The sequence below is a fragment of the Protopterus annectens genome, chromosome 4.part0 (assembly GCF_019279795.1).
Source record: "Protopterus annectens isolate FY-2018-M chromosome 4.part0, PAN1.0, whole genome shotgun sequence".
NCBI classification, from domain to species: Eukaryota; Metazoa; Chordata; order Ceratodontiformes; family Protopteridae; genus Protopterus; species Protopterus annectens.
The window spans coordinates 581,897,449-581,919,652 of NC_056733.1; the positions used below are offsets into that span (position 1 = coordinate 581,897,449).

General features: G+C 40.7%; 1 protein-coding gene across 1 annotated transcript in view; it reads left to right on the forward strand.

Moving 5' to 3' along the window:
* The window catches only part of KCTD10 (potassium channel tetramerization domain containing 10), a 351,521-nt gene that overhangs the window by 75,508 nt on the left and 253,809 nt on the right, over nt 1–22,204 (forward strand). The window contains exon 2 of the mRNA XM_044068512.1: nt 7,417–7,630. Within this exon, the coding sequence (XP_043924447.1) occupies nt 7,417–7,630 (214 nt within the window). The remainder of the gene's footprint in view (nt 1–7,416; nt 7,631–22,204) is intronic.

Here is a 22,204-nt window from a genome sequence, read left to right on the forward strand (position 1 = left end):
AAACACATGTCCCAGTTCCAGCTTTACTGATGCTATTTTCTCAAACCATCTGAGACCTAATAATGACTGCACAGATCTTCGGACTACATAAAATTGCAAACTGTAACTGCTCCCAACCAAATAGCATGAAAGTACTACTGAGCCTTCGGTGTGAATCTCTTCACCTCCATAAGCAACCAGCTTCACACAGCTAGCCAAATTAAGTTGCTCACCAGCTCGCACACTAGCAAATGTTTTTGCTGACATTACCTTATACTTTTTTAACCGGTCTGCTTTGAGCTGCATGGGCTTACCATTGATATCAGGACAGTACAAAATACTTTGTTCTTTGCCAACAAACCTACTGCATTAACCTTTTGACCGACAACTGATGCACCATCTACACAGGAAGTAGGTTGCAGCTTTCTATGTGATCAACTTGCTTTTTTGAGTGACCTTTCTTAACCTAGGCTTGCTTGATTTACAAAACATTTGAAAATTGATTCCAATTTGTTTACACTTGTGGCATTGCTGACCAAATGCGTAACACTTCTCTCTTTTAGACTCATGATTGGCACCGCAATTACACCGTTAACAATAAGACTTGACTTTAGTTTTGCTGACTCACTTCTTGCAGACATTTTATTGCTCTAGTCTTGAGACTTGCTAGAAAGCTGTTTCCCTGCCAGCCCCTCAGGGTTTGCTGCTGCCATGTACTTAGGCCTCTTTCTGTTTGCCACGTGTTGCATGCTGCCTACATTTGCTCTAGAGGCTGCTGAAACCATGCGTTTATTACTTGCAAGCATATTTGTGTGCCTTTCTGTGAGCTCATGGATTTGACAGATCTCTATGGCTTTCCTTAATGTTAGTCACTGTTACAAAACAAAATCTTTCTCACTGGAGCACGATTAACACCACACACACGCCTGTCCTTTAACTCATTCTTCAAGTCACCAAATCTGCACGTTTTAGCCTTATTTCTCAAGTCCGTGATATAAGCTGCAAACGTCTCACCTGGCTTTTGGTCTCTTGTATAAAATAAGTGCCTCTGTAATGTAACATTTGTCTGGGGATTGCACATGTCTCTAAATTTGCTTTTTAAGCACTCGGGGTCCTCCTTTGATTCAGCCGGTACCACAATATGGCAGTCTCACCCTCTCCTGCATACATTACTGATGCATACACAAATGAACACACACTTTTTTTCAATAGCCTCTGACCCAGCTAAGGTGAGCAAAATTAATGCCATTGTGCGTACATCTTTGTTAGAAAAAGCTGCCTGTGTGAAAATATCGTATTCCTGCCCAAATACTCTCCAATTCTCTGTTCAAACACAAGTGGACTGGGTCTGCGAAATGCCTCTGCCATAGCAGCACCCAGTAATGAGGGTGCTTGAAGTTATGTACGAACGGTGTGCTCATGAGCAGTACATTATGTGGTCCAAATAGATTGAAATGTTTATTATTACACAAATGTAAATAGAAATATTGAAAGGAAAGCCGTGAAATGGTGTCACATTACATTGCTTGTTGTACGCCTGTCCAGGGGCATTTCCATGGAGACCCACAGCCGTAATGGTCATGCTGAACGCATTTGTGCCTGACAGAGAAATACCCAAGGGGCACTTCCTGAAAGGGGGTGGCATGGCTGCAGGGGTTTCATTTGTTTATCTGCACTTAAAAGTCAAAGGACGGTTTATAAATGTTATTGTAGTTCACTTGCAAAGTGAACTGAACATCATTTTGTGTACCGGCATGTATTCTGTGAATAGCACGACTTAAATGCAAAAGCACAGAGCCTTGGTAAGTATGACGTGTGGTCCTTGCTTTACCTTTCCTTTAATTTGTCACATTTATATGTGAACTTCTTTTAAAAATGTAGGCGGACTGTATGTAACATATCAAGACGAGAAAGGGTTGGAACTGAGCCACTTCTCCTGCATGGAATGTGGTTGCGATAATACATAAGTACCGGGTTAAAATATAAGGCATAATGGAATCCTTCAGATAGGCCAGAGAACATCAGTTTAAGAGAGATTTTGGCTGTGATCCATGCCTTGAAGTCTTTACATCACCTTTGGTCCCCAAGATGTCTCCAAGTGACTACAGACAATACCTCAAGTCATATGATGTATATCATTAACCCCGTACAGGCTGGCAGTGATAGCTTGAGAGTTAGTTCTTCAGCATTTCTTAACCCTCAGAGTATATTTTATTCTGACAGAGCAAAACATAGTGGTAGGTGAGCTGAGCAGGCCTAGGACAAACCCTCACAAATGGAAATTGATCTTCTGGGAATGGATCCAGTTGTGGGGAGCACCTCAAGTAGATCTGTTTGCATCCTTTCAAAGCAGACAACTAGACAGGTTTTGTTTCATGGCTCCCTGCAAGTAAGCCTGGAAAATGTCTGATTTATGGAACTCTCTTGTATAAGCACTAGTGTTATAAAAGGGAGACTATAATTTGATCTATAGTGCTCCTATAAATTTGCAACAGTTTTTAGCACCTAGCATTGGTTTGCTTAGTAAAGCTGGTCAAGAAGATCATAGTTTTTCTCTCTGACTTCTTTGGACAGGAAGAGATGACCTGAGTAGGAATTCTGTTGTGCTTCTAGAAGTTGAAAAGCTGTATTATCCTTTCTGTAGATGAATTACAGCAGTTGGTGAAGAACCGCTTCTTGCACTGAATCCTTTTCGACCAGCTTTCTCTAAAATCTCTGCTGATTACTAATGGCTCTGCTCGTTCTGCACCGCCATTGCCCCTACCCGAAACTCAAAAATTTGGCACACATGAACTTTTTAGTTTGTCCTGGGGTGCTATTTTCATTAGAGCCTCATTAAGAAGAAAGTTCCGGGGATGTATTTATATGCCGTACTTCCAAAAAGCAGCCATATGACAGCCGGAGTAGATGAAAATTGCAGTTTATTCACACACAAATGAATGCTCCTAGTGATTTAATTGCGTTTTCGTTTACCACTTCCTCAGACACAATAAACCATCACTGATTTCACATTTAAATACTGTAGCGTAATTGAAAATCATTTGCTATCATTAGAGTACCGGGAACTGTACTGGCAAATAATTTTGGAAGCCACTAAGGAACCCGGTCTCAATGATATGTTGTCCATTTCATCAGTTTTAAATCTTAGATCTGCTAAACTGAGAGAATACATTTGGAATGTTATTTCTTATATTTCCACTAGAGGGCAACGATGTATCAAAGTTCAGATTATCTAAACAGTATTTTAAAATAGTTTTTACAATGTTTACTAATATATATATATATATATATATATATATATATATATATATATATATATATACAAACATATTATAACGTTTTTATAATGATTTTAGTTTATCATTTAATAGGGATGGAATGTAATAAATAGTATTAATATTTCATTCAGACAAACTTGTTAAAATGATCACAATACGTATTTGATGATGTGTATATATGATGTGTGTTTGTAATTGTTCGTCCAATAGCAAATGATTTTCAATTACGCTACAGTATTTAAATGTGAAATCAGTGATGGTTTATTGTGTCTGAGGAAGTGGTAAACGAAAACGCAATTAAATCACTAGGAGCGTTTATTTGTGTGTGAATAAACTGCAATTTTCATCTACTCTGGCTCTCATTTGGCTGCTTTTTGGAAGTACGGTTTCTTGGTTTTATTTGGAGCCATTCTTTTCTGGGTTATGTATTTATATGCCTTAACTGCTCTGTTTCTCTCCTATAGTTTAAATTCATAAATACGTAGTTTCATAAGATATTTTGCTGGGGTTGTGTTTAAGAAAATGTTTGTACCTTAACTTGTTAAAAACATTTCATTGTAGGGTGCTTTTCCAAGTTGAACCCCCCCACCCCACCCCCACCCACACACACACTGCAGTTGCATACATAACAGACTTGTTCTTTTTAAAGGAAAATTTGACAGCCTTCCTTAGAAATAGCGTTAGAAATGTGGAAGCTTCTATGAGAAAAAGAGGGAGTAGACATTTTATTAAAAGTAATGGAGTTAGAATCTGGATTAGGTATAACAGCTTTTTGTGGTAAGCTGCAACCATAAAAAAGTTTCCTCTAAGAAGAAAGACTGTTGTGCACATTGCAAGGTACACATTGCTGTCATAGCAATTGTATGAACTTCCCAAACTTTTTTTTTTTAAATACTGTATACCTGAAGTCTTTCCTTTTTGAAGAGGTAAAAACAGAAAATGCACTAGAAAGTGCAGTTTGAGGGTAGCTTTTCAGTGGAAGTGCAGTTGCCCGATATTTGGTACTAGCTTTATTACATAAGCCCCCCTAAATATGTTCAAAGGTCCATCTATCTTCTGAGACTGTCTGAAGATTGGCTGTCCCAAAGGAATCCTCGTTTCTCGGGCACACATTTCTTAATTTGTAAGGATTTATTTTTACCAAATTTAAATTAAAAATAAAAAAGCACTATCTTTTTGTTCGGTACAAAGTATATGCCCAGTGCCACTGGTGGCATCAAGCATAGTGTAATTTTAGGTGACTAAAACTGTTCAGTCTAAAATACAGTAGACTGAAAAAATAGAGGGCATAATCTGTTGCAGCAGAATGCCAGGAACAGCTATCCTGTTCAGTCCCTTTCAGTAAAATAAGGTGAAATGGGGAGCTCTTGCAGGCACCCTGCTGGAACATTTTTATTTTCAAAGAAGTCAGTATTTTGTGGGATTAATAAGAGTTGCAAGACACTTGAAAGGACAACCCATAAAGGCAAAAATAGATTACAAATATTGCATTCTTGTCTTTAAAAGCATCTTGTTAACTGTGAACAGGGCATGCATGCATCACTTTAATGTACAAGTTTATATGCATGTGGATATTAATAGGTTAATACTCTGCTTTTTATTTGGAGAAACATTTATAGCCTAGCTACAAGATCCCAAATTAAGAATACCTATTGACATGAATACTTTAATATTCAGTTACATCCCACTTCTGTGAGAGTTTGAGGCAGACCCAGGATGTATTTAATACCTACCTTTAACCCCTTTCATTGAGGGATTGAGGAGCCATACCCAGGGTGCATTTACAATTGGCCATCTATTCGTCCAGGTTATGCTTAGAGGGTTCTCTCTCTTTTTTTTTTTTCTTTCTTTTTTTTCATTTACATCCTAGGAAAGTTATTCCGTAAAAGAGGGATTATCTGGAGAGAGATCTTGCAAGCTGGTCCTGTTTATATTTCCATGGAAATGTTTTAGATATCATGAGCAGGTGTATGGAATGTGTGTGTTGTGGATGTGTAGGCAGTAATATAGGACTGTGTCCTTTCCAGACTTTGTTGGAATTAGAGAGAGAGAGAGAGCACTCTGAGGCGAGCAGTTTAGATCAAGGAAGACCTGCCCTTGATTGTCTTGGTGAGGAAACGAGTAGCCTCTCAACCCAAATGATGTGCTTCAACAAGTACATTACAAAGGGGACATTATACTGTTATGAGCCTAATGAGGGAGGAAAGTAGTGTTAGGTTTGATGGGAAAGGATCCCAATTTGTTCAGATATACATCATGGCCTAGTCATGGTGGGGGTTTAGTAGTTTTGCTGTGATGTGGTATGAAGTTTTATTTACTTGGATTTGCTGGAATTCAAGCTAATGCTCATTTCTTAAGAGTTCAGAGATGAATTGACTTCTTAGGAGGACAGACACGTGCCATCTCCAGTAGCCCCATCGTTTTTGGTATTGGGAATGAAAGTGCTGTAGACATAGCACCCCAGCAGTGCAGGGTTTCAATCATTGTTCTGAAACCATATTTCCTTAACTGCACAGATGTCTATATTTTTAAAGAGTTAAGTGCTTCTGTAAGGAATGCAACTTCATAATAAGGCTTCTAGTATTGAGCAACGCTACATTTATGCAATCTTGATTTTTGTCTGGCTATGTAGGTAATATGAGAAGACAGACCTTACCTGTAAAAGGCTCTATTTGGAGGAAGAAGTCCTAGCCATAAGGAGAGAGGTGCATGCACATCTCTTGCAAAGCTGTTAAGATTGTCAGTTGTCTCCCAGGCAGATATTTTGGACCCACCCCCGAATGACAATATTTAAGTCAGTAGTTGAAGTCCGTATTTGTTTTATTGTATTGTGGCTTCCTTCCTGGCAATTGTAGGATATTGCTAAAGGATAATTGTACAACAAGTTCTAATGTCTATTTGGAGGAAATATTTGTTGGACTGGAAATGTTTCACTTGTCCATACAGGCATAGCCGGCCTTAGGCATAGGCCAACTAGGTGGCCGCCTAGGGCGCTGCTGTAGCAGGGGCACTTTTCCAGTATTTTTATTTGGTGTAGCTAGACCAGGATGGGGGCACCAGGTGGTATGGTGGGGGTGCCGTGAGCCCTTTTGCCTAGGGCACCAGTTGACCTAAGGCTACTCCTGCATACAGGTAAGCACAGCTGGTAGCTGGGTTGCACAAGCAAGTAAAAGGATGCCTGCACAAGTAAGTGCAAGCTGTTTACGTAGAGTAGTGGGTGTCTAACTGTATTTAGAGGAAGGTACACTTCACGAACAATGTAAGGGATGGAAATTGCTTACATGCAGTACCTGCTGTGGAGCTACCGCTACCAAGGTACTGCACTAAGTGAATCTCTGCATAGTAAATAGTAAACAAGGAAACTAGAAGCAACAGCTTGAAACCTGAATCCAGTGTGCTCATAACTGTGACATGCAGCTCTTAGTTAAGAGCTCCCTTACATAAATTACTCCTCTAGCCAAGATGGTCCCTACATGTGGTCAAACAGATTAATTGAGAAAATGCAGAAGGCAGTAAAACAATACAGAAAAGCAGTTTCAAAAGGGAAAACCAGGCTTAAGTTTGCATGTGTGTCTGATACGACTGTACTAACTTATATTTGGACTTCTTTTGCAATAGTTTAACTGAAGTTTAATGTCTTTTTGACCGTTTGTTAGGGGCTTAACAAGTAGCACACATACCTTTGGTACTATGAGATCAGAAAGCTATGGGTTTTATTTCTGCTCCATATAATTAGATTAATTCCCCATCACCGTTACTGACGTTGCAGCATTAGGGGGTGCTGTATTCCTCAGTGTGCCACCTTTGGATGAAGCACATTTCCCTGAGTTGGTGGTAACTCGGGTGGATATAAAAGATCCTACTTTTTAAAGAAAAGAATGGAAGTTCCCCAGTGCCCTTGACAAATTCCCCTTGGTCTGAATATCTCCTCAGGCAGCCTTTGAAAAGGTCTGCTAGCCTAGTAGGACTAAGCTGCTCAACAAAAAGTTATACAAATGTAATTAGGTTGTCTTTTTTTTTTTTTTTTTTTGTGTTATTTTAAGCTTGTAAACAAAAATATAACCTCGAAAAAAACAATGGTAGGTTTTCATTTGTTTTTGTTGGTATACCCTTGCTCAGTTCATTAACCAGACTCATCTCTCTTCTCGTTTCTTTGCAGGAAGAGATGTCGGGTGAAACTGTGGTGAGCACTGCTGTGCCAGCTGCAGCAACACGTACCACGTCTTTTAAAGGTGCTAGTGCCAGCTCCAAGTATGTTAAGCTGAATGTAGGGGGAGCACTGTATTACACCACCATGCAAACGCTCACCAAGCAGGACACCATGCTAAAAGCCATGTTCAGTGGCAGGATGGAGGTCCTCACAGATAGTGAAGGTATAGTAATCTTTTGTGTATTTATTGTAATGACAGTATGTTTAGCTTTGGTAAAGGCCATTCTTTCTCGCAATTTAACAGATGTTGGAAATGTAATGAAAGCTGTAATGGGCTGAGGTACTGAGACCTTGTTGGTTTGTTGAAGAGTGAATCCAACCTGCTTTGCTTCAGTTGTGATTTTACCAAGCAGTACTGATTAATACTAAGATAAAACTTGGTAGACAGCTTTTATTTTTCCTCAAAATGACTATCGCATAATCACAGACACACTTGTTTGCTTTTTCTCTTTGTCAAACAGATGTCTATCTATCCCAAAAAACAAAAGATGTACCGGCTCAAAAATGAAAAGCTTTTTATTTGTTGAATAAAAACAATTGGTAGGTTAAGCACTTTCGTCTGTAACAATAACCAGACTTCATCGGAACAAAATATCATGAACAGTTACTCATTTTTATGCAAAATCCAACCAATCAGCCATAAATTGTAAAGGTGAACTTATTTTAATGCACTATTACATGCTATACATTTTAAAAACCCGTGTTCTAACAACAGCCCTTAATGAAACTGGTATTCTAAAACCACTATTACACCAACTGCACTTGTGTAAACAAACCCTTCTGGATGTGTACTATTTAAATGTTTTATAAAAATGATGTAAAACAAACATAAAACAAATAATATTAATAACTGTCTCAAGTAAATGGTGAAATAAACTTATAATTTAGCTGCCCGAATTTTTAAAACTCTATTAATACGTCTATCATTTAACCCTGGGGATTTGGCCGCATCCAACTTTAATTGCCAGTATAATTCTTTATATTCTTATCTGGCTTCCCAAGGCCCTCCCCTGGGGTCATGCTTTTCTTGTTCCAATACAAAGAAAGTATATTTACTATCTCTACATTCCTTGCTATGTCTGTAAAGGGCATTTATAGCTTTACCATGGGTAACATCAGAATTATGTTCGTATATCCATTTTCTAATAGCAGGTAACCGGGTAAATTACACCTCTGCTGCTACAATTAAAATGTCCCTTTGGTTTGATACATATACCCCTAGTCTCCTAGGTAAATCTCATTCGTATCAGCAATAAATCTGCACTGATTGCAGAAACCGCATCTTACAGGTACCATCCTTTTAATGTTATTAATATTATTGTGTACATTACCAGCCTCCCGTATCTTTCAAATTCCTGTCCCTTTTTGTAACTATTACCGGTGACCCAGTAATAATCCTATTAATATCTGAGGTTAAAGTTAATACACTTCAGTATTTTTTACTAATAATCTCTACCTCTGTAGAATTCTGAGAGAATTTGTGCACAAAAGCCAATTCATGGGCATTTACAGTACCAGCATTAGCAGTTTGCCCTGTTGTACCTTTACCCAAAAGGGGGAAATATCTCTCTTCTGTTTGCCTGAAAACCTCCTCAGCTAAAAAGTCAATCATGTTCACTGGGTAACACATTTCCAAAAATAAACCCTTAACAGTATTAATTTGATCTTTAATCATTTGTGCCTTCACTATGCCCTTCTTTTGATAATACGGATGTTCACTAAAAAAATGTAAATTAGAATATATTTCTTTATGGTAAATTTTAGAATGGTATCTATTTTCCATAAAATCTTTGTATGTGTAGACATCCAAAAAATTAATAGCCTCCTTCAGATAGAAACAAGTAAATTTTAAAAAAGTGGTAGTAGTCCCAATGTATTCAAGAACATTTTTAAGCTCTTTCTCTGACCCTTTCCAAAAAAGACAAATATCATCTAAAAATGTGTATAATAAATAATGTTGCCAGCCAGGTCTGAAGAAGAAAAAAATTATTTTCCCAGTAATAAAGAACCAAGTTGGCAAACATTGAGGTACAGCAAGCACCCATCACTACACCTTGGGTTTGTTAATAATATTCACCATTGAAATAAATTTAAAATTATTTTGTACTATTGCATTCATAAATTCTGTTAAGTTTACATCGTCATTTTTAAGTAATCACATTCCAGGGCTGGCATGACCAGACAGGAGGAGATGGCAACCACACACACAACAATCCCAGTCCCACATAGACCTACCACAACTGCAAACCAAACACATAAAAACACAAAGACATACTCGGAGGCTCTAATAAAAAACTTACCAAAACAACAGAGGCTCCAAAAGCAGACATCCAAAAATCCACCACCTCAAAACAAAACACATGCAACACATACTTCAATAAATCAGTGTGTCAACCAATCACAGCCCTTAAGGCCAAACACCTTGCCTGATACACTAGTAATAGGTGACTCTATAGTCAGACACACTGATGTCCCGCTGACCAGGCTGAACAAGGAGAAGGTGACTGTGAGCTGTCTATCGGGAGCTAGGATCCGCCACATAACACACGCACTCAAGTCACTCCAAAGCAAGTACAAATATGACTCCGTCATTGTCCATGCTGGTGTGAATGACCTGAGACGTACCTCCCTGGACTACATGAAAAGAGCCATAGAGGAGCTCTCTGATTATGTAGCCCAGGCTGGTATGACCCTGACCCTGAGCAGCATCCTGCCCTCACCAAGAATGATACCACAATGCAAAGACAAGATGATCAGCTTTAACAATTGGCTCAAGTACTGGTGTCATTCTAAGGGGATCCAATGTCTGTCTGCCTGGGATGACATGTTGGACAAGCCACTCTGCTTCGCAAGGGATGGCTTACACCTGTCACCACTGGGCTTCCGGATATTGGCTAAGGCTCTTGCCACCCCCATAGTGCCTTTTTTAGGCAAGGCTCAAAAGACAAACCCACCTCCTTAGAAAACAAAAATGGAAAAAAACTAAGGGTAATGCTGCTCAACGCCAGAAGTCTAAATCTCAAGATGCAGGCACTTGATGCACTCCTCAGCATGGAGAACATCGACGTCTGTGCAGTAACTGAAACCTGGTTCAAGGCTCCTGAGAGCACCCCAGCGCTACCAGGCTATACCTCGTATCATGCTTTTGGCCCCAAAACCGGGCGAACCACAAAGGGAGGGAGTGTCCATATTCATCAAGGACACCCACACCTCCAGGTTAGTAGCAACACATGAAGCATCAGAGACCATACAGGTGCAACTAACCATAGGCAAAACTGCTATACAACTGGTAGCATGTTACAGACCACCCTCCCAATCTCAAGAACCCCACTCAGCCTTCCTGAAGACATTGGAGGATATGAATGTATCACAAAATACCATCATACTGGGAGACTTCAACTACCCAAACATAGATTGGGTGCATTATTCTAGCCCTAATACCCTAGCCCAAAGGTTCCTGGAATTCATAAATTCAAATGCACTGGAACAACTAGTCACCTCTCCCACTAGGGGAGATAATATACTAGACCTGATCATCACAAACATGGGGACAAAATGCTCCACAGCGGAAGTATACCCCTCACTAGTGAGATCTGACACAAACTAATCACCCTGGATATGCATATCCCACCTCCACCCCCAGCACAAAAGACCACAGTGAAAAACTTCTCAAAAGCAGACTTCACTCTTCTTAAGACTGAGATGGTATATTTTAAGCCCACTGTGCCAGTAGATACCACATCCCACAATGCCGAATCCTTCACAAATGCTTTCTATGGACATCTCCAAGAATGCATGGATCATGCATTCCCAAACAAATCCAAGTCCCTCTCCACCAAAGGTAAGCGTCCTGTCTGGTGGACCTCAGCCATAAACAGATTGTATAACAAAAGAAGGAAGCTACTGCACGTCAGAGCAAAATCCCATGAAGGGAAGACATCTCTGATCAACATTAGCAGAAAACTACGTTCTCTCATAAAAACATCCAAGGCCAACTTTGAGAGAAAAATCGCTAAGGACACTAAAGATAACCACAAAGCCTTCTTCAGCTATGTTAGAAACCCATGGAAACCCTCAGATATGCTCAGAGTTGGTTCAAAACAACAAAAAATACACTGAACCCACAGATATTGCCAACATTCTGGCTGACAGGTTCAGTGCAAATTTCCAACCCTCCTTCACCCCCAAAAGAAGAAATACTTATCCCAACTGAATGTAATCTCCCTGTCATCTCAGATGTTCAAGTGAGAACCGCCCTAAACAAAGCAAAAAACACAGCATCAATGGGACCTGACGGTATCCCGGGTTGCGTGTTACGTGAACTCCAAGAGGAGCTAAACCCACACATAAAAATGCTATTTAACCTTAGCCTTACTTCGGGATATGTACCTGAACACTGGCGTACAGCAACAGTGGTCCCACTCCACTAGGGGGGTGCCTCTACAGACCCTGGAAACTACCGCCCCATAAGCTTAACTAGCCTGGTCTGCAAAGCTATGGAAAGAATCATTATGGAACTCATAAATAGAGACATAGGGGACCTACAGACACTTGACCCCACCCAGTTCGGCATTGTAAAAGGCAGATCCTGCCTTTTTAAACCTGGTTGACTTTTTTTTTCGAAACAGTCACTAGAGCCATTGATGAGGGCAAAGCAGTCCATACAGCATACCTGGACTTGGCTAAGGCCTTCGACACAATACCCCACTCAGGCATCATAGATAAGCTCAACAGCTTAAAAGTAAACCCTTATGTCACTAGATGGGTTGCAAACTGGCTAAAGGACAGAACCCATAAAGTTAAAATCGCTGGAGCAATGTCAGACTCAAAGCCAGTCACAAGTGGTGTCCCACAGGGATCTGTCCTGGGACCCCTCTTGTTCGGCATTTATTTCTCAGATGTTAAAGCAAACATGGGAGGGCTGTGGCTGACAAAGTTCGCACATGACTGCAAACTAGATGCCATAGTCGATACACCAGCAGACACGCACATCCTACAAAAAGGCCTCACAGAAACGGACAACTGGTGCCGGAGTCACGGCCTTAAACTAAATGCCAAAAAATGTATAGTCATCCCCTTTAGGAAAAACAAAGTACCCACAAATTATCACATAGACAGCAACCCACTGAGTAAGGAAAAAGTAATCCGAGACCTAGGGACCCAAGTAGACAGCGACCTCTCATTTGACACCCACGTTGCCAAAGTGGTTAGAAAAACATTCTACCTTGCACACCTCATCATGAAGGGATTCGCATCCAGATCCAAGGAGGTCATTGTACCCCTATATTCCTCCCTCATCAGACCCATGATTGAGTACAATGCCCCATTTGGTATGTACCTCACCGGGCATTTGCAACAGCTGGAGAGACCACAAAAGTACCTCACCAAGAGGATCAAGGGTCTCCAACATATGTCTTATTCTGCCAGACTAAAGAAACTTCAGCTCTATTCAGTAGCATACCGCCTGCTCAGAGGTGATCTCTACCTGACGTACAAGGCCATGTCCAATCAGGATCTGATGGACATGCTCCACCTCAAAAATCCAAATCCATCAGGACCACGAGAGCTAAAGACTTAAACCTCGGCACAAGTATGAATAGGACATGCTGGAGGGATAGATTCATAACCCAGAGGCTTCCCATGCTTTGGAACAAGATCCCAGTTCAGATTAGGCAGAGCCCTCACTGACTCTCTTCAAGAGAAATCTTGATGAGTGGATGGGAGATCGTACGTTTACCCCAGGGGTCACATCTGTGTCACTGCTAGACAGGGGCACAGTAAACTAATTCTATTATATAAGGGGACCTTCATTGTGTCACTACTAGACAGAGGCACAGTATTCTAAATTTATTCTGTACATTTTTTGTACCATTTCATGGGGTGGCAAAAGCCACATCACTATGGCTAGGCTTACAAATGCCCCAGGGCAGATAGCCTAGTACTATACTATGAAACTATGAAACCATTCCAACCCTTCCAAATGTAGTATATTTGAAAATAAATCCACAACATCAGTGGTGACTAATATCACATCCTTACCATATAGTTCACCTGAAATTTTCATAAGGAAATCCCATGAATCCTTTGAAATATGACTAATAAAACCAATACACTTATAATCTATAATATACATTGCTAGAGGTTCCATTTAAATCCAGTCCCTGCTATTGTATGATGAAATGGGGGGGGGGGGGTTGTACTTTTTTGGATCTTAGGTGTTACCAAATACCAAAGGAACAAAGGGATTTTTTTACAATCAAAAAGTCAAGTAGCTTATTATCCATGTCTCCTTGTAAAAAGTAGTAATTTAACAACAAAATCTATTTTAGAATAAGTAATATTAATTTAATTCCTGGACACACGACCATATTTTATTTCATCAGTCAGAATCTTAGTCCATAATGACCACCCCACTCCCTTTATCTGGCTTCATAATATGGAACCCTGAATTTGTCAGCTTCTTTAATAGGTCTTTTTCACTGTCCAATAAGTTAGGAAATCTATTCCTTTTGGGTGTTTTTAACTTCCTTAATTCAGCTTATACTACTACAAAAACTTTCGAGGCAGAATGTAAGGGTGGATTTAACATACTCTTCCTTCTCAAATCTCCATTTGTGGTCCCTTTATTATCAAAACACAATTTTAAATTTATCTTTCTTAAAAACAACTTTAAATCTATTAAAGTGTCAACCACATTTAAGAGCTTAGAAGGAACAAGTGGAAAACCTTTCATGAACAATTCAAAATAAACCTTATCGATAACTAAATTAGTATAATTAAAAATGTTAAAATTCGAAAATGTATTCTTAATACCAGAATGTGTTGACTGTTTCACTAATTTCATCAGTCCCTAATGAATTGACAGTGACTAATTCTTCCTGTATTGGTTGGATGATGGGTGCATTCCACCTCTTCCCCTTTCTCCCCTTCCTTTTGAAAAGTAGTAATTGTCCCTTTTCATATTTTGGCCATTCATTTCCTGTTTCCTGGCTAACCATTCACTTCTCCTCAAAGGAGGAAGCCCCAAAGGGGAAGGGGGAACTTCGTACTCATTACCATCACCACCAATTAATTCCCCACCAAGAGTAATGCCACCAAGCAGTAGTGGTTAATACTAACCTAAAACTTGGACAGCTTTTATTTTTCCTCAAAATGACTATTGCGTAATCCATTGACAAACAGAAAAAGCAAACGCGTGTGTCTAACGGATGTATATCAGTACTGTGATTGGTGCTCCAGATGATTTATTCATAATTCCTTAGAGGTTTTACATTTTGAGTCTGTATTCCTGTGATGTATTCACTGTGCCACAATGGCTCTTGATCTTCAGTAATGTCACACAGGCTTTTGATTTTTGTCATAATATTGGAAACCACTGAAGATGTGATGACTAAAGAGAAAATGATTATTCTTGCCATTTCTTCTTAACACATCCAGTTAACGCGAGGGATGATGCTATAAAATATTCTTTTCATTTTAATTTTTTATTTTAGAAAAACACTGAGCTGATATTTTCATCTGTACAATGTGGAAACTTTTTTTTTCACCGTTCTTCATAGGAAATTTCAATTTTAGTTTTATTTAGCTGGTATCAACCTTTAGTGCTAATATATGGTAGCCGTTTGTTTTATCCTTTCCTCTTGCTGCTCTCCAGAATTCTTTTATTGGTTATGAATACCAGTGGATGTAAATACTGTATTCCTAACCAAAATAGTTACCTTTGAATTCTCTGACGCTGATTTGCTGAGTATGAACAAATCCATCAACAGGTTGCCGTTAAGTCATCATAATTTTATATAATTTTGGAGAGAGATGTTCGAGAGAGAATTTAAAAAAAAAAATCATTTGGCTAGCCCTATTTCTAGATTAACTGATTTTTCTTAATATTTATATTCTACTTAACCAGTTTTTTAGTATTGCTCCCACTGTAAAGACTGAATTCTATTCTAAGTATTTAAGGTGTTTGCAGCTGTCTACTAATAGCTCCTTGTCACTAATTTCTTTTGGCATATTTTTTTAAACTGTTATAATAAAGCATCCTCTGTTTCTTAAATTGTACTAAACTCTCTGCTTTAATTTTAAGACAAAAATAACTAAACTTGATATGATTCCAAAGGCATTTGCATTTTCTAATAATTTTTCATATGTAGCCATTATGTATACTTTTTTGTTGGGGTTTTTTTTTTTTTTCTTTTCTCTGATCATCTTTCATATATAACCACCATTCATTACATTCTATTTTTCACGTACCTTATTTTGTGGCTTTTGATAAATAGGCCCAAACTTGAACACTAAGTAAATGTTGAATATTTTTTTCATTTTTGATGACCAGCACCCTCATGATGTTCATCGTGTTTCACTGTTGCAGTCATTACTCTTGGGTTATCCTGCTGGCAGGCTACCCGCAGTCGGCCTGATTCCAAAGTCCTGGTCCGGCGTCGGTTGCTGTTGCCTCTTCCCTGACGTCAGTGTGCCAGGGGTATAAAAGATGCAGCTGACGCCATTTTCTTCAGTCTTTCTTGCCGCGCGGTGCCCGAAGCAAAAACATTTTGCAAGTGCCGGTCGGCCGACTCCTGAGACTTTCAAATCTGAATTTCAGAACCAAAGTCCTCATTAAAGCTAAGTACCCCGTTGGGGAAACTTTTTTTTGCTCCAGACCGATGTCAGAAAAAGTTAACAGTTGTATTTCTTGTGGGAAGCAAATACCTCATAAGGATTTTCACTCTTACTGTATTCCTTGCCTAGGCCCTGATCACAATGTTGCTAGCTGTCGGTTTTGTGCTAGATTTAACCAACGCACTATTAAGCGTCTGTTCGATTTTGTATTTCATTACTTTGGCCGAAGATTTAATTATATAATGCCGTCGGAACAACCGACTGGAGTTTACAAAAAACGCAAGGACAAGGAAAAGGATAGGCATCAGAGGTCCAAAACAGACGACGAGGCCTCAGTTAGGCCAGTCGCCGGTTCTCAGTGAGGTGCTTTCGCAGCCCCTGGTGCCCGCTACCTCAGAGCCACAGGCCGCTTCTGACTCCCACATGGGGCTGACTGGGCCTCTGGATACTCAAGGTATTGGACACTCGGAAATAATTCCCTCAGATGGATCCGGAGCCGCTGAGCAGGCATCGGCTTCTGAGGGTGTCTTCAGGCCTACACAGTTATATGTTAAACCATCTTCAGCCTTAAAGACAAAGACTAAAGCTACTCTAAAGACAAAGAAACAAGTACAGCATTCTCCTACTCAAGCTTCCATGCCTAAAAAACAGATGCTTAAAATGGCCGAAGACCTAATTACTATGGTCAGGGGTTCTCATCCCCCTCCTGATAAGAGGCCTAGGCAAGAGACAGAATATGATTCTCTGATTCCTCTTCTGAACAGGATTGTTCTATACCTCCATATGAGGACTCTGATGCTGAAGAATCCATTCCTTCAGCCTCACCTCCTGAGAATTATTATTTTGGGGAAACCCTGCATACCATGAGGGAGCATTTCCACTGGGAGAGCCAAGATTACTCTGAATCTAAGAAAAGGCTCGGAGACTTTCTGCTACTTCCTCAGCACAGACCCCTTGCTATTCCACCTGTTCTAGATATTGTAAATGATGTATTTTCAGAGTCCGGACTGTCCCCTGACTCTTTACCTCCTGCACCTGCTAAGCCAGACAGATACTACAGGGTCCTGGATTCTCATAAATTCCTATATAAAAACCCCACGGCCGACCCAGAAACTGTATCTGTGTCCCAAGGGTGTCAAAGCTTCCACTGCAAAAAAACCCTGTCCCCTCTGATAGGGATTCTAGGGCACTGGACAGATGGGGAAAAACATTTACACTTCTGCTACCTTGGCTTGTAAGGGCTTTAAATTGTCAGTTTCATATGCTTAAATATCAGCAATACTTGATGTCACTCCTTAAACAGAAAATGTTGACAAATTCTGAAGGTTCAGAGAACAAGGAAATGCAGGATTTATTGCATGCAGCTGAACAAGTAGGAAAGCATACTTTGCAATGTGGTTATGATTCACTTGAGGCCTCTTGCAGGGCCGCTGTTACAGGTTCTGTTATTAGAAGGCATGCTTGGTTAAAGGAACAGAATCTGCCTGATCATGTTAAAGCAAAATTATTAGATGCCCCATTACAGCATGATGCTTTGTTTGGTGCTAAAGTAGAGGAGGTGGTGAAGAAAATGAAAGATGAAGCGAAATCCATGCAGACAGCTAAGGATTTCTTACAGGTACAGCCACCTAGATTTAGCAGGAACTGGCCTTCAAAAAATTGGTCCTTTCCAGTATCAGACAGGCCACAAAGAGGCAGATACAGACGTCCCAGAGGCAGATCTCAGCCTCAAGGCTCATACAGGCCTAAACAATGGGGTGCTCCTACCTCCAAAAGCGGAGAAGACAAATCACAACCTTACAGGAAACAGTCCCAATGACTTTCCTCTGCCAGATCCAAGCACTTTTCTTTTGGCCTCCCCCTTAGGGGGAAAACTAGCACTTTTTTCATCAAATTGGCAAATGGTTACCCAAGACAAATGGGTCTTGAGCATAGTGTCCCAAAGCTATAGGTTCCATTTTCACACCCTGCCAAGGGCAAAAGGTATGCCAGACCTGCCACACAATCAATGGGCAGAGGCACAAAAGCAAATTACAGCCCTCATGGACATGAGGGCCATACAACAAGTACCACAACAAGAGCAGGGGCAAGGATTTTACTCCAGACTTTTCTTGGTGCCCAGAAAGGACAGAACCTGGAGACCAATACTGGACCTGTCTATACTAGACACGTTTCTGGAGGTTCCAAAATTCAAGAGGTTGACTCTACAGCAGCTACTGCCCATGCTGGGCAAGAAGGCTTGGCTCGTAACTTTGGACCTAAGAGGCATACCTGCATGTCCCAATCAGACAATCTTGCAGAAGATACCTCAGATTCATAGCTGGCTCAATGTACTACCAATTCTCTGCACTGCCCTTTGGCTTATCTACTGCGCCCAGGGTCTTCACGAAATGCCTGGCACCAGTAATTGCATTTTGCAGGCAAAGAGGAATTCAAATATATCCTTACTTGGACGACTGCTTTATTCAAGCAGAGAACAAAGACATTCATCTAAAGCATCTGGTGTTTGTAAAAAGATTACTAATTTGCCTAGGGTACACAGTAAACGAAAAGAAATCAAAACTAGTGCCCTCTCAAGAGATAATATTCCTGGGTGCAAGCTTAAATACAACTGCCTAGATGGCTTATCTCACACCAGACAAACAAAAACAACTGACATCCTTCTTCAAAAAATTGGCAACAAAAGACCCAGTTATCTGCAAGGAAAATCCTGCAGGCTTTGGGCTTCATGACATCCTGCATTCTACTAATTCCATATGCCAGACTGCATATGAGGAAACTTCAATGGTATCTAAAAAGTGTTTGGATTCAGCATTGCCACAGCCTGGAGACAGTAATTACACTCATTCCCTGCCTACAACAGGAGTTTCGATGGTGGGCAGAGGCCTGTCACCACAACAAGGGTCTGCCATTCTCTTTACCCACAGCCAGGCAAACACTGACAATGGATGCATCAGATTATGCCTGGTGGGCCCATATGGCAGGAAATTGTATTCAGGGCACATGGCCTGCAAACCAGAAGCATCTTCACTTCAATCAAAAAGAGATGCTAGCTGGGCATAACAGCTTTCAAAGACCTACTTCATCCAGGACAGCTACTGATGAAGACGGACAATACTACAGTCATGTGGTACATAAACAAACAGGGAAGTACACATTCCTACCCCCTATCCAGACAAGCAATGACCTTATGGGACACAGCATTGACTTATCAAGTTCACCTGCAAGCACAATTCCTGCCAGGAAAAACAAATACTCTGGCAGACGAACTAAGCAGAAACCTTATGGATCCCCACGAGTGCAAACTGGATCCACAAGTCTTCAGCATAACAAGGAAATGGGGATGCCCAGACCTAAATCTGTCACAAACCAGCATGGAAAGTGGATGCCCTATCCTTCAGCTGGAAAAAACTAACAGTATATGCCTTTCCTCCACTGCCGCTCCTTCCCAGGGTACTCCTAAAGGTCAGACAAGAGAAGCCAAAAATGATACTGATGCACCAGACTGGCCACGCCAGCATTGGTACCCAGTCCTAAAGAGCTTGTCTCCAGGTCCAGCATGGATATTGCCTCAGACTTCACACTTGCTGAACCAACAAAACAATCGGGTCTTGCACAGCCAAATCAGGACCTTAAATCTGGCAGCATGGCAGATAATGTAGCCATTCAGAACACTCCTCTTTCAAAAGCTGTTAAGGATGTTATCTTGGAGGCCAGGAGGCCCAGTACCAGAAAATCTTATGCAGAAAAATGGAAGAGATTCTGTGCTTGGAACAAGGCATTGTCACGTATATACCAAATATCCCTCAGATTTTACAATACCTAACTGAGATGCTGGACAAAGGCCTTTCCTTTTCATCAATTAAGATTCATGCTTCTGCCATTTCAGCCCATTACAATACGGATCCACCCATCTTTTCTCATCCTTTAATAAGGCGGTACCTCAGAGGGGCCAAAAACATCAGGCCTCCCAGGAGAGCACCAATTACAGCATGGGACCTCAATTATGTCTTGGGAAAAGTCACACTGCCTCCTTTTGAGCCAGCCTCATCAGCGGATATAAAATTTTTATCCTGGACAACAGCTCTGCTCCTAGCAATAACCTCTACAAGACGAGTATCAGAGTTACAAGCACTCATGGCTGTGGAACCTTTTATCATTTTTCATCCAGACAGGGTTTCTCTGAGGACAAACCCAACATTTTATGCCTAAGGTAGTGTCCAGTGTGGCCCTCAACCAAACCATTCACTTGCCTACCTTTTATCCAAACCCACAGAACAAGGGTGAGAAAATTCTGCATTCTTTGGACATACATGGACAGCTACGCTTCTACTTGGACAGAACTAAAGCTTTCAGAAAGACTGAACAACTTTTAGTGTCATATGCTACAGGATCACAAGGAAAGGCCATCTCAAAACAGACTATTCCTAAATGGATAGGCCATTGCATCCGTTTCTGCTATTCTCAGCATGGCAAATCAGTGCCCAAGGGCATTGGGCCTCATTCTACCAGAGCAGCAGCCGCTTCAGCAGCCTTCCTCAGAGGAGTACCAACCAAAGACATTTTAGAGGCTGCAACTTGGAGTTCAGTGCACACTTTTTTACAAAGCACTACCACTTACCTCTTTACTCTAAATCCAGAGCAGGCTTTGCCACTGCAGTTCTGCAGGGCCTCATAGCCTGTCCTAATTCTATTTAGCCCAGCCACCCAACCTCAGCTTTGGGATTCAACCCAAGAGTAATGACTGCAACAGTGATACACGATGAACATAGTACAGTTGTGTACCTACCATGTTCGAGTGTATTCACTGTTGCAGTCCAGGTTACCCACCCACCATCCCCCTTTTCTTTGCTGGGACTTAACTGCACTTCTCTATCCTATACAACCTATGTGGTGTATTTGCTTGTAGATGAAAGAAATGTTATTTTTGTGCATGCATACTTATTGGCATAATTTTCAGCCTTCCAATTTGGGGGCACCTGACATCTGCGGCAAGAAAAACTGAAGAAAATGGCGTCGGCTGCATCTTTTATACCCCTGGCGCACTGATGTCAGGGAAGAGGCGACAGCAGCCAACGCCAGACCAGGACTTTGGAATTCAGGCCGACTGCGGGTAGCCTGCCAGCAGGATAACCCAAGAGTGACTGCAACAGTGAATACACTCTAACATCTACATTTATGGTAGGTACACAACTGTACTTTGTCCCCCATATAATCCAATATTTGTTGCATACAAGGAATCTGGAAAAGGTATTCTCTTATCTGTTGTACCTGAATTTAGTATTTGAGGCATTCCAGTTTTGTTGGTTGCAGTCTGTTCTTATACATGTGTCTGTGGGTGAGGAAGTTTATTTCCAGAGTTCTAATGAACTGATATGTTTATACAAAAGGTATTCTGCTTGCAGTTTTGAAGAAAATGGCACAATTTTTTGCCACAGAAGGTGCCAATTTTGGCAGCGTTGGTATCTTAATTTTGTGACCCAGAATACTTAACCGCAAGTGCTTTTGATACCATTACTATTTCCTATCCTGAAGATGTCTTTTTAACATGGTCGGTTCTTAAGTCTAAGTATGACTTGCAGCCTAGGTGGGTCACATTCAGGACTCTCTTGTTTGACGTAAACTATTGTCAAACATGGAGGAATGGCAATTCTGACTTTTTGTGTGGATTAAGGGAGTGCAGGGTGGGAGGGAGGAACAAGGTCCCTTCGTATAGTTATTCTGATGTAGTCTGTCCTTTATTCTTGGGGTTTCCTGCTTTCTTTAGAGAACCTCCCTGCCAGTGCTTTTTGACCATCTGCTTACTAGCAGTCTGCTGAGACTGTTTTGTTTTGTGCCAAAGTTGGACAGGGAGCAGAGAATCCCTTGGAAAATTTAGAGAAGGAGGGATGAAACATCGAGATTCCCTGGATATGCTTTCACCTTTCATCACACTTTTTGATAACGTCTGGAGCAGAAGATCCAAAAAAGCAAATAGCTGTCCAAGGGAGAATACAAAATTTTGTTTTTCAGCTCTTCTGGGAGCTTCTGAGAATGCATCCAGACAAATCTTCGTAAAACAGTCCAGTTGTGAAAAGATTATCTAGACAAATTCACTTTTTAAAGTGAATCTATTCTGTGC